The 12,723-nt window shown below is 41.2% G+C and overlaps 1 protein-coding gene across 1 annotated transcript in view; it reads right to left on the bottom strand.

The window, feature by feature from the left end:
- Positions 1–279: 279 nt before the first annotated feature.
- Positions 280–12,723, bottom strand: part of LOC121318647 (AMME syndrome candidate gene 1 protein-like) — a 102,221-nt gene continuing 89,777 nt past the window's right edge. Inside the window, exons 3-6 of the mRNA XM_041255545.1 lie at positions 12,194–12,308; positions 3,789–3,879; positions 3,477–3,573; positions 280–617 (exon numbers count right to left, since the gene is read on the bottom strand). Coding sequence (XP_041111479.1) covers positions 500–617; positions 3,477–3,573; positions 3,789–3,879; positions 12,194–12,308 — 421 coding nt within the window. The 3' untranslated portion in view covers positions 280–499. The remainder of the gene's footprint in view (positions 618–3,476; positions 3,574–3,788; positions 3,880–12,193; positions 12,309–12,723) is intronic.

A 12,723-nucleotide genomic window follows, 5' to 3' on the forward strand; every position in this document is an offset into this window, starting at 1 on the left:
GTCAAGTCAAAAATAAAATAACTCCTAATTAATATGTTCTACAAAGCCTAAACACACAAACTAAAACAAGCCACCCTAGACAAAGTAACCCATTATCAACTCAACTCTTCCTTCCATCCACAGACACAATAACCTGATTAGGATTATGATATGAATTAAAAAGAAAATAATGGATTATACATTAAGATGTTATCCTAACTAATGGATTATATATATTATATATATCTATATATATATATATATATATATATATATATATATATATATATATATGCTGCAAAAACTCAGTAACTTATAACACAAAATAAAAATGAGAAATGTGTGTTTATCATAATTTGATATGATGGAGTTGCCACCCGTTGCCATGCCGAGGTTGTGCGACCAACGCCATGGCAACGGAAACTATCATCATAAAATGGTACAGTAGTAGAGATAGCTAGACCAGGAAGGGGCGGGCTCTCCTGGGAAGAGGTCCAGTGACTGGTCATGCGGCTCGCTGTCAGGAATAATGGTTGTATGGGGGGAGAGGGTGCCCAATGCCGTTCTGGTAGTGATGGTGCTGCTGGCGAAGGCTGATGTAATCCGTGTAGTTTATAGTCACCTTTTCACTACGATACCTGGGAGGAGGGGGAAGGAAAACACAACTTCAGAAAAAAAACAAAAATACAGTTCTGCCTTAAATGCGGCTATAAAGCTTATAAGCCTGAAACAGTATTAAAAAAAATTGATGGCCTTGAAGCCAAATCTAAGGAGGAGTCCCCAGTGGGTTTGATCCAGCTTACACAGAGCTGCTGATCTTGACCCAGGTACCACAGGGAGCATTGGTCTTTGCACTCCCATATGCTGGTGCTTATTTCTCTCACCATGACACAGACCTGCAGGGCAACTAATCTCCAGGCTTCAGTTGCTGAGCAAACTCTGTTGCTTCGGTTTGCCAGGTGAAAAAAGGCAATTGGCTCAACAGTGGGACCTGAGGACACTCACTGATCTTCAGTCAGCCCTGTGCTGCTATTACAGTTACAACAGCGCAATGACACATTTAAACTGGGGTTTATCCATGTTGTTTACTGCAGAGTTGCTCTTAAAACACAATGAAAGCCATTTCTACCATGGCTCTGGGTTCTTAATACAGCACATTGTAAAGTGAGCATTAAGTACCTAAGATTTAGTGTCAAGGAAGGTTACATACAAACTCTGCAAGGAGCACTGCGTGTAAGGTAGAAAATCCGGAACCTGGTACCCATCATGAAAAATACCGGGTACCCGGATCTTTTTCAGGCAATGATATACAAATAAGTAAAACATATTAAAAGTTTTAAGTGCATGATACATATTTAAATACTATATAGCACACATATATTTAGTACTTTCAGATCTGTAGACTTGCGTAACCTTTTTCACTAAATTCTCTCTTGTGAATACATAACAATGGCATCCAAGCAAAGCACTGGCTGAAATTTCTTTATCAAGCAGGAGAAAACGGAACTTGCAAACTCTGCCAAGGAAATATTTCATTCAAAAGGAGGAAGCACACTTACTTAATATGCTCCACGTTATTTTATTTATTTCGTTATTTATGTTACCTTTTTGGTAAGAAACTATATCTGCACAATAACTGTAGATAAAGCATTCTATATTGGAAGCCACACAGTTATCATTATTAATGGATAATTTAGAGTTATCACTCACATAAACCAACAGGATGTTGTAATGTTGTTTTGTTTCTGATTTAGTTCCTGAGAACAGTCACCACAGTTATTATTATTGAGGTGTACTTGCCACTCTGTGTTACTGTTTTCTGTAAAACACTGATATCCTGTCAGTTAAGAAAAGGCTTAATGGAAAGCGTGTTTTAACATTGCCTTTATTGCGCTGGCCAAAGACCCGCGCTTACAACTGCATTGTCATATTTTCCACATTTTCTTTTAATTCTCAAATTAATAAATCTTAACACAAGTAGTAAAAAGAGACCCGGGTAGCGTTGGGTCATTTAGATCATGACCGGTGCCTGGGTTTTCAGATACACGTGCCAACCCCTAGTTCATAATAAATCCAAAGTCTTTCTGCACAGAAATTACTTGGCTTTTCCTTCTGCGAATTTAAAACAGATTTATATTCTCTTGATTTGCAACATGCTGTTATGTATACCGTGGCTGGAATAACACAAATATATTATTTATTAGGTGCATGTGAAAACCCGTTCTGAAAAACTAGCACACTAGTGCATGGTCTCACATGACAGTCCATGATACCTGACAGCCATACCAAGGTGTCAGACAGCAATTACATTTAAACTGATAAAGAATGCGTGCAACAAATGACCCAGCTTATTGCCAACTGTCACACGTTTTTCCATGAGTGAACCATCGCACTATACCATACTGCCTCCGATACGCAACTGTAAATTGATAGCACAATTACCAGACCAAATCAAGAACCTGTGGGTTTGACTGATAGGACTGTGCATCATCAAATGTATTCCACATAATAGATGTGCACGCCTCTGCCATGGTCAGGGTAATTTAAGATGAAAATTCCCATTTAAGAAGTGAACTGAAAAATACATTATTAATCTCTCTAATCAACAGTTCCCTGAAATCAGCTGTGTGACAGGCCATGGATATAAATCACTTGATCAGTGATTAAAAACACAGCATTAATTAAATGGACTTGATCTGAAGTCCAACATCAACAGGATTCTGAAATAGAGCCAAAAGCACTTAACATGCCGATATCTTATTCCTGGCCTGCTTGAACAATTTAGATTCAGTTGATATGGGGGGGAGGGGAACCAATAATGGGTATCGCAGACGAGTGTAAATTGTTTTATCAAAAAATAACAAATGATAAAATGTGATTAGATAATGCCTCTCTGCCCACACATACACGGAAGTCTTACGAGTTTAAATATCAATGTTTTTAAATAAGAGTTATTAAAAAACCTTTATGAAGTAAGTGTTTCCTGTCATTGGATGTTTTTTTTCTGTATCTATAAATAGGAACACATTGTCCCAGTATATTTCTAGTGTTTGTTTTGCCTAAAGCAGGCTGCACACTGACAATTCCACTGCACATGACCAGTGGGGAGTAGAGAGGCCCCAAACTCTTTACATTATTTTAAGGTCAGCTCTATCACTTTGCATTAAGGGAGATTGGCATAATTTTAAACCCTTTTCACACAAGGTAAATGTGTGCAATCCAAGTGTCTGGATTGTGGAACACTGGGCATGATACAGTTCTGAACACCATTAGCAAGCCGCATGGCAAAAATGATTCCTTATCCACAGATTACTGGAATAATTCAGTAACACCTTTTAAAAACAGCTGGGCTGGAAGGGCCTCAAGACACTCTCCTGTTATTATATTTTGCTTGCTTACTGTATGCGAGAGCATGGTAATAAGTCAAATTACAATTTTGTTATGTTCCTCCCAGAAATATTATTTTTAAAGAGCATCTTGGCTGATAGTTTGCCTACCTGGTCAATTTTATGGTCTTCCTGAAGTCATTAGTGATGGGAGCTTTGTAACCGCCCTTTCGCAATAAGGAATCTATGGTCTGAATGTGGTCCCAACCTAGGAAATAAGCAAACACACACATAACTAACAATTGTAAAAGCACAACCAGAAAACCAATAAGCCACCCTGATCCCCACAGATGTAGACTTAGCTCCCTTGATAAACCCCACATGCTAGACTGGGGACTATGGGCATTTACCAAGCCTGCCTTCCTTTGTTTTGACTCTAAGCACTATAAACATCTCTCTCTCTCACACACACACACCACTGACCTTGCTCCTTTGCAACCTCTGGCAGGTAGGTGGCAGTGCGCTTTGATCCTTTCTCATTGAAAAATTCTATCCTAATGCCATGTACACCCACCTGGAAATAAAAGTGGGAGCTCTTTAAATGCACAGGTTACACACATAAAAAAAAACAAAAAACCCTGAAAAATAAATACATATAAACTGCACATTGAAAACGGCTGTTTCTTGTGCAAAATCATCCATCTCCTTGCGACAGTAATAGTAAAATACTACCAAAATTAGCATGCAAATACAAAATATAATGCAGTACTATTAGCATGTACATACAAAACATAATGCAGTACTACTATTTTTTGGATACAGCAACTTAAACAATGAAATGAACAAGGCAGGATGATTGTAGTATTTTTATTTATTTTTTTTTAAAGGGTAGGATGTTTTTCTTTTCATTAGGAGTGAAAGTTCCTGCCCAGAAGACACAAAGTTGGATTTCTGTTTATGCCTTTACTATGCAACCTTAATATAAAATGTTGTACTTGATTTGAAATTTGAGACTGCAATAGCTTGAACAGTGCACATGCCCTTTAGAGACAGTTACTGATACCAGTATGTCTGCCAGGCCTGGGAATTATTTTCCAATCTTGTGCCCTGTAAAGTATTTAGTTTGAAGCATTTCTTACTAACCCTGACGAGCACCGTACGAGAGAGGCTTACAAACTAGGGCAGACAGCTTATCAGTTCTTCAGTTCATCAACATATCTAGTGGTAACACAATTAGCGAAAGAATCAGACTAATATCTACTTTCTTTAATAAAAATTAAACATGGAAAAGATGCAGCGACAGCAGAAGATGTCTGCCAAAGGACTGCTGATTTTAACTTCCTGGGCTTGACGCAAGTTCTATTCAGATCATTAGCTTCTACCACACTGTGGCGGGAATACACCTTTATCCAAGTTGTTCAGAGATCTGTGTGACTCCCAAGAGCTTGGGTTTCTACTGCAAACCAACAATGAGATGTGTAGATGTTAAAATCCTTCCATTTCTAGTGCATGTTCCGATCACTCTCTTCAAAGTGTCTGAAGGTACAGTGTGACACTATGGAGCTCTGTGTGGTGCGGGCAGCACCTCCCGGTTTCACCGGCAGGCTTTTTTGCTGGGCAGTTTCCAGTTAAGACTCCACTAAACACATGGTGTGCCATCTGGCCACCTTTACTGAAAATTATGGGAGTTACATATTTTCTCTGAAAGAGACACTGTGACGAGTAATGGAGGACTCCAACACCAGCAGACCAATATTGTGGAGTGTTGCTCTGTAGTGTTACAGTTGGGGATGCTGTAAAATGGTAGAACTAAATGTTAAAAACAGCAGTAGAACTGGCCTTGGAGTCTATCCAAGTATTTTAAAACCTAACCTGAGGGAGAACACTTTATTCAAAACAATAGTGTAGAGCATAACACAGGTTCTGTTGCAGTCGTCTCGTTTTCCACAAACACACAGAATACATTTTCACAATTTTTTAAAACCTCAAAAAGATTAACGTTAAGTTTAGTTGAGTTGAGTGCATTCTGACAGATCAATAAGTGACTAAGACTATATCGGTAATATACAGTGCCATGTGACTAGGGCCAAATGTAAATGCAGAGGCATTGCTACACACCAACAAACAAATAAAATCCCTCTACACAATGTACATAAAAAATTTATAAAATCAAAACATTCAAAAGATTACTGCTATAAAAATACATGATAAACCTTTGACAATGCAAGTTACTGTACGTTAGGTTATAATCATAACCCTGGCTCCTTGAAACAGAAATGTAACCATTACCTCATGGGTATTTATTACTTATATTTATAGTCTTTCAACTGAATCAAACAAACTGCCTAATGTCTAGAAGTTTGCCTATGCTGCACCTCTCTTAAAAGTGCATTGCAAATGCATTTGATACAGCTGACCATGCATTACTCAATAAAAAATTGTGTGTTGGTATTGGATTACATGCAGCTGGATGGTTTCAAAATGACCTTAATAATAGATCACAGATGGTCAAACATGCAAATCTGATGTCAAATCCTGTTTTGTTAAATAAGGGTGTTCCTCAAGGGCCTATTCTCGGCCTGTTATTGTTTATATTATATATTAATAACATTGGTGATAACATCAAATACTGTAAGTCCTATCTTTATGCAGATTATACTATGTTATACATGTAATCCCTCCCCTTCCTTGGCAATCAATAATTATTTGCAGGCTTATTTTGATTCCATTCAACAAGTCAAATCTTTTAAATTCTAGTAAGACAATTCTCTTCTACAAGGTCAAACGCTACTAAAGAATTATCTTTAGTTACTTTAGATAACAGTTATTGAGATAGTTGATAACTAGAAGTATCTGGGTATCTGGTTGGATAGTAATCCAGATTTTAAGGTCCATATTGATAAATTCATGATATGCTTATTTTATAGACTCTGATATTGTTTTTCTATAGGAAAAAAAAAAAAGGCTAATTGCTTATATAGTCTTACCACAAATTGATTATGGTGACACAGTCCATATGGTTGCATCACCCTTCATATTAAGCAAACTGGATCCTATATATCATGCAGCCTATATCACAAATTCAAGTTACATTACTTATTATGTGTTATAGGTTGAAGCACTGGTATATTAGGCTATATAAGGCTATTCTTTGTAAATTACCTCCATATATAATTTAATACTTTTTATACTTGCTTTTTGTAACTACAATATTCAATGGCATATATATATTTTTTTTATTTTACAGTTCCTAAAGTGCGTACAGAGGCTGTCAAGCGAGCATTTTCCTATTTTGTTCCTTAGTCTTGGAATGATTTACAATCTAAACTTAAGTTGCAGTCCCAAATAACTAGTAAAGCTGACGATTACCTGCTTGAGAGTTGCGCATGTTTAGTTTAGTAAGTAGTTGAGTAGACGTGTTACTGTTTGTTACTATTTGATTGTTGACTGTTTCACTGAATGTTGATTGTATTATGATTTGTATTTTATTTTTGTATCTGTGTTTTATTGTGTTGCTGCTGCCTTTCTTGGCTAGATTGCACTTGTAAACAAGATTTTAATCTAAAATGTGCTTACCTACTAAAATAAAGGTTTAAAAATATATATCCTTAGACCCCGTAACCTGAATAGATATAACAAAGCTGCATAAATAGACTGTGCACAGAGCTCAATATCATTTTTCCTTTGAGACTGCTGCAATCATAAATGCAGCGACCTTGAAGGTTAATGGTTAGATTTCTATTTCACGGAACCAGGGTTATGATAATAACCTAACGTTCCCTATCCACTACAAAATGTAACCATTGACTCAGGGGTAAAAATACCAAAGCTATCACAAGGTTATTATTGCAGACAATTGGAATGCCACAAGGCTTGGCCAAGGCCACCTTGTGCATTACCGTGAGGAACCCCAGTAGTAATAGCTAAAAAAATTTAGAGAGATAGCGCCTCTAAGTTTTTGTTGGAAGGGTCGACCAGGAAGTAGCACTCAACATTCTTGTTCCACAACCAAGGTTTTGAGGATCTGTGACCTTCAGCCGACAGAACCGCGTAAAGATATGCAGAGTAGCCCACACCGTTGCATTGCAAATGTGTGACAGATGCACCCTGGAACAAAGTCCACAAAGTTACCATACCAGTGGTGGAGTGGGCAGTGAGCTTTTCTGGAGAGGGCAAGTTGGCTCACTCATATGCAGTCTTGACTGAGTCTGTGATGCATTTGGATAGCCTCTGCTTAGACAGGGCTTTACCATGGAACTTCGTCCCACAACAGACAAATTGTTTAGACTGTCTCCACCTTTGTGTTTGGTCCACATAATATGCTCGCCCACATTGGACAAAGCGTATGGAGCTGCCGCTCCCTGTCAGACTGGAAAGGAGGTGGATTAAAAGCTTCTATTCCAGTGTCTGGTTAATGTGGAAGTTTTCGGCAAAAAGCAGGATTGGTAAGAAGGGCAACCTTTGTCCTGGCTTCTGCAAAAATTAAGGAGGCTTTTGCAATTGAAAATGCTTGCATCTCACTCACCTGCTTAGCAGATGTGACTGCAAGCAAGAAAGCCACTTCCAAAAGATAAATATTTCCAGTCAGCTGAATACAAGGGCTCAAAGAGGGGCTTCATAAGTGCTTCAAGCACCACACTAAGCCTCCAATGAAGGACAATGACTTTCATAGGTGGCTGAAGCCATTGAGCTCCTTTTAAAAACTGCCCTGCCAGAAAGCTGAGCTCCTGTGGAGACTGAATCAATTTTGATATGGCAAGCTGAAATAGCTGCCAAATAGATCTTTAATGTGAGGGGGATTCCCTTAACAATAGGTCCTGCAAAAATTACAGTACAGCTGCCATGGGACAGGTCATGGGGTCAAAGCCCTTTGGCAAGCACCACGTCTGAAAACGGCCCACTTGTACCCATACAGGGAGCGTGTGGACACAGATCTGGCATTCTGCAGGGTGCCAATAACCCTGTCGGAAAGCCCCGGAAGGCTTAAATGTTGCCGTTCAGGTTCGATGGGTTGATGCCACAATGTACCCTGAGCCTGAATGAGCAGGTTGCGACATTCAGGCAGGCTCCACCACTGACCGCTCAGGAGCTGCATCAGAACTGGAAATCAGAGTCTTCTGGGCCTGTAAGGAACTACTAATAGCACCCTGGTCCAGTCCTGTCTGATTTTCTCCAGACGCAGCAGGAGCATAGCGAGAGGTGGGAAGGCATACAGCAGCTGCCTCGGCCACTGGTATGACAAGGCATCTATCGCCAGTAGGTCCCAGGGTCCTGTTATCGAGAACCAGCGAAGACAAGGGGTCAATTCCTTGGAGGCAAGAGGTCTATCTCTGCTCTCCTGAACCATTGCCAAAGGATGCTCACAACCTCTGGATGAAGCCTCCATTCTGAGGCACTGGGAACTCTGAGAGGAGGTCCGTCACCTAGCTTATCACCCCAGGCTCGCAGGGAGAGGAGGTGATCGTGTGCCCAGAGCAACAGCTTGCGAGCTACTCGATGGAGACTGGGGGACCGGAGGCCACCCTGGCCTCACTTGAACCTTGTGTAAACATTCTGCAGAAACTAGAAACACTGCCTGCAACTCCAAAATACTGATATGGGCAATAAGGCTGGGCACATCCGTCTCGCACCTCCCTCTGGTGACGCTACTCAGCACTACACCTAAGCGCAGGTGGGCAGGCTGTGTTCACCAAGAAAACGCCTTCAGACAGTGACGAGACACTGTCTCCAGGTGGCCACGGTTCAATGTGGGCAGAAAAACCCTGCTGTTGAACCAAGCTTCAGACAAGCAGTCATTCTCTGCACCCTGTTGTCCGACAGACTGTACGGCATGGACCTGGAGTCCTGGCGTACTTCCAAATAGGAGGCTGTCTGCGAGGGTTGAGCTGGCTCAAAACGTACGCTTGGAGAATGAACATTAAACTTGCAGAATGCGATTTACCAGTGCATCCTCTGCGTGCTGTTGCCTCAGGCAGGACAAGCATCTGCTTGTCCACAGGTAGGCTGACCTTGCATGTGTCACAGGGACAAAACCCAGTCATTATGCACACAGCAAGCAATGTTCCATACAAATGTACAGTTGCTGCCTCAGCTTGCTAAAAACAGCAACTGGACTGTCAACGAGGCCTGCTTGGAACCAGACTGGGGATTGTAAAACCCTGAGTCGGTAGCAGGTCAGAACCGGAACTATACGGGATTGGTACAGAGTCGGTTTGCTACCGGTGTGGTGGCTGTAGCACCTAGTTGGTACAGTACTATTGCTGCCCTCAAGGGGGCATCTGCTCAAGCAGTAACGCCACTGTACAGTAATGCAACAGGGCGGACCCTCTGCAGACCAGGGCACCCTTTTGATTAATGGCATAAGCTCTGCCGTTACAAGGAGAGCTTAACCGCAGGGGATTCGCTATCTGACTCCATGTATGGCAGCTCCTAGAGACGCACAAAACTCGCAGAAAAGCGGTTTGATAAAGACAGTAACTGGGCTGTCAACAAGACAGACTGGCCTTGCATGTGTCACAGGGATAAAACCCTGTCATTATGCAAATAGCAAGCAATGTACAGTTGCTGCCTCAGCTTGTGTTTGGTACCGATTTGGTGTGGGTAGGTACATTGGTGCTCAATGGGGGTTACACATCCCCTACACCCCCACTGCTATTCTAGACAATGTCCCAGCCAATGCTGGACACGTCTGCTCAAGCAGCAACGCTGCTGTGTAACTGCAGCTTCTGTATACAGTACGTACTGTAACAGGGCTGGTGCAGTATACAGTACTTAAAAACTTGCTGACTTGGACAACACAAGCAGCAACACAGCTATACAACTTGTTACAGGCAAAGTACTGTAAAAACAGATAAAAACAGCACAAGTTGAGACTCAAATCGGACCGCTAGTCCTGGACTAGGGATGGTATCACTTTTTTGCACCACAATAACCGTGTTCAAGTATTGCGATATTGTGAAGAACGGAGGTTGAACCAAGCAGACAGCAAAATGAACAGAGATGAACTGATCGGTGACTGGTTCACAGCTGCACAGTGCCTGAGCACTAGTGCTGTAAAGTACCTTGCAAGGCACGGTTCAGTGAGTACTATACTCTGTGGAGGAACACTCGGTACGGTACCGTTTAGTGATGGTTCACCAGTCAGTGGTGGACACTCGGTCCGATACCTTCGCTACGGTCCAGTAGTACGCTCGTTACAGCACAATTCGGGTACCCCCGTGCAGTAACCTCGTTCGCTGTTCAGTACGTATATCGTGTCGGGAACGGAGCAGGTCTGTGACTCAGTTACTGCAGAAGCAATATATAGGAGTGCCCACCTTTATAGCTGTAGGCAAACCAACACAGCCCTAAGACTGGGGAAAGCCTACTGTCAAAACCATGCCAGCCTTCACATTGGCACTGCACGCAGATACCACGGTGGCAACGTAACACTACGGGAGGAGCTTCAGATAGCCAGACCCAAAGCAGAGTGGAGCCCAGAGACTGCTAGCGAATCTGAATGGTAAACTCGTTCGATGTACAGTGTACCGACGGGAACGGGAGCAGGTCTGGACCCAGTTACCACAGGAGCGATCTACAGGGTGCCTACAGCGCTTCTAGCAAACCCAAACAGTCCAAAAACTGAGGAAAGCCAGAGCCCGAATAGTCTTCACAATAATTTTGCACGCAGAATTAATGTAGCAACGAGACAATGAGGGAGAAAACTGCAAGCAGTTTTAACCTGAAGCACGTGTCTTGGTCCAACAGGTGTGCTAGTATTTCTGTGAAAAGAAACAGAAAAATACACGAGAAACAATTTTCACACAAAACAGTAAACACTCAATTACTGTTAATTATGTATAATATTTGTAATTTTATTTTCAACTTCAATGAAGCTAGCAGCCTGAGAGAAAATAAGTAGCTGAATTATGGTTATTTGATCCCGGGGAAGAGGCGTCGGAGCCACCGGCTTCACATGGAGCACAAGGCAGCTGACGCTTAACGGAAACCACGGCTGAGTGCAAACGTGGAAATAGCAATTACTATAAATCACGTAAATATAAAAAACTTGCATTAACCGTGTAATTACACAAGCACGGAAGCTGATAAAACTATATTCAACACTTAACGTCAGTCTCTAATCTCATGTCGGACGAAAGGAAAAATTATATTGAGATCTGTGCATGCAGTCTATTTATGCTCTCAGTGCAGTCTTTGCTATATCGATTCAGGTTACAGGGTCTTTAAGGATAAATACCCAGGAGGTAATGGTTACATTTCGTACTTGATAGTGATCTCCATTGAGGAAATGAGGAACCACAAAATTGCTGTGAAATTACAAAGAGGGATATGTATTGTCTTCAAGTCATGCACTTCATTAAATGGCGCGTCACTTTGGAAAGGAATTGAGTTTGGTTATATTGGCAGTTGGTTTGCAATATTCTTTGTTCGTGTAAAAAAAAAAAAAAAACACACAATCTCAATGCCAATAGTAAAATAGTGTTTGGTCTTCATTATACAGAAACCAAAGTCACATGTACACAATAACTATACTCAATACTGAAAACATGAAACTGGCATCTTTAAAGGATTTGCTGGAATCAGTCACTTTAGATGAATTCATTCATCTGAAACAAACCCATTTGGATCTCAGAACAAGCAAATACTCTATGCATTTTTTTTTTTGACAAGTGCAATATAAATTAGAGATCACAGAATATCGAGTGACGCAATGCACTGCTAATGTACTCAGCTATGCTTCAACAGCTTTCTTCTATCAAATCAACATTTTCAACATCATTCAAAACCAATCTGCATGCGTTATTCCCCAAGCATACACATGCCCTCCCCTCTCCAGCCACTGTATTGAATTTCTCTGTGCATTTCTGAGAAGCTCTCTAATCTCTTACCTCCCAGTCTAGGTAATCACCAACATCTTCAAAGTTGGTGAGCAGAGACACTGAGCAGAAAAGCCGTGGCAACTCTTCCCTCGTCATGGGGGGAAAGCGGCTGTCTTTAAGGGCACTGCAAAACAGGGAAACAAAACACTTTGAAAGAGAGAGAGCGAGAGAGGGAAGGAAGGAAAAGACAGACAGGATTAGATTTTACCAACCCCATAACTAAAGCTTGCATTTTAAATCGAAAGTGTGCAGGAAGAGATTCTGCCAGATAACACAATATATGTTTCACAAACAGAGGCTGAGTTTTGTTTTTAATCAAGAAAAATGTTCTGGCAGTTTACTGCTTTGTGCCCAGTGTCTTAAATCAAATCTGCTGCACTTTACAGAAGTCATGCAGACATGCACTGCAGGTTCTTGCTAGTCACACCATGTTTAAACCAATGTCCGTTCCTGTCCTCTAATTTATGTTGCCGGTACATAATTTCTATATGGAGTTGGAAGAGGGGAGGGGCCTGGGGAAGAGAACGTTCATAGATATA

This window comes from Polyodon spathula, chromosome 7 (assembly GCF_017654505.1).
Source record: "Polyodon spathula isolate WHYD16114869_AA chromosome 7, ASM1765450v1, whole genome shotgun sequence".
Lineage (NCBI taxonomy): Eukaryota > Metazoa > Chordata > Actinopteri > Acipenseriformes > Polyodontidae > Polyodon > Polyodon spathula.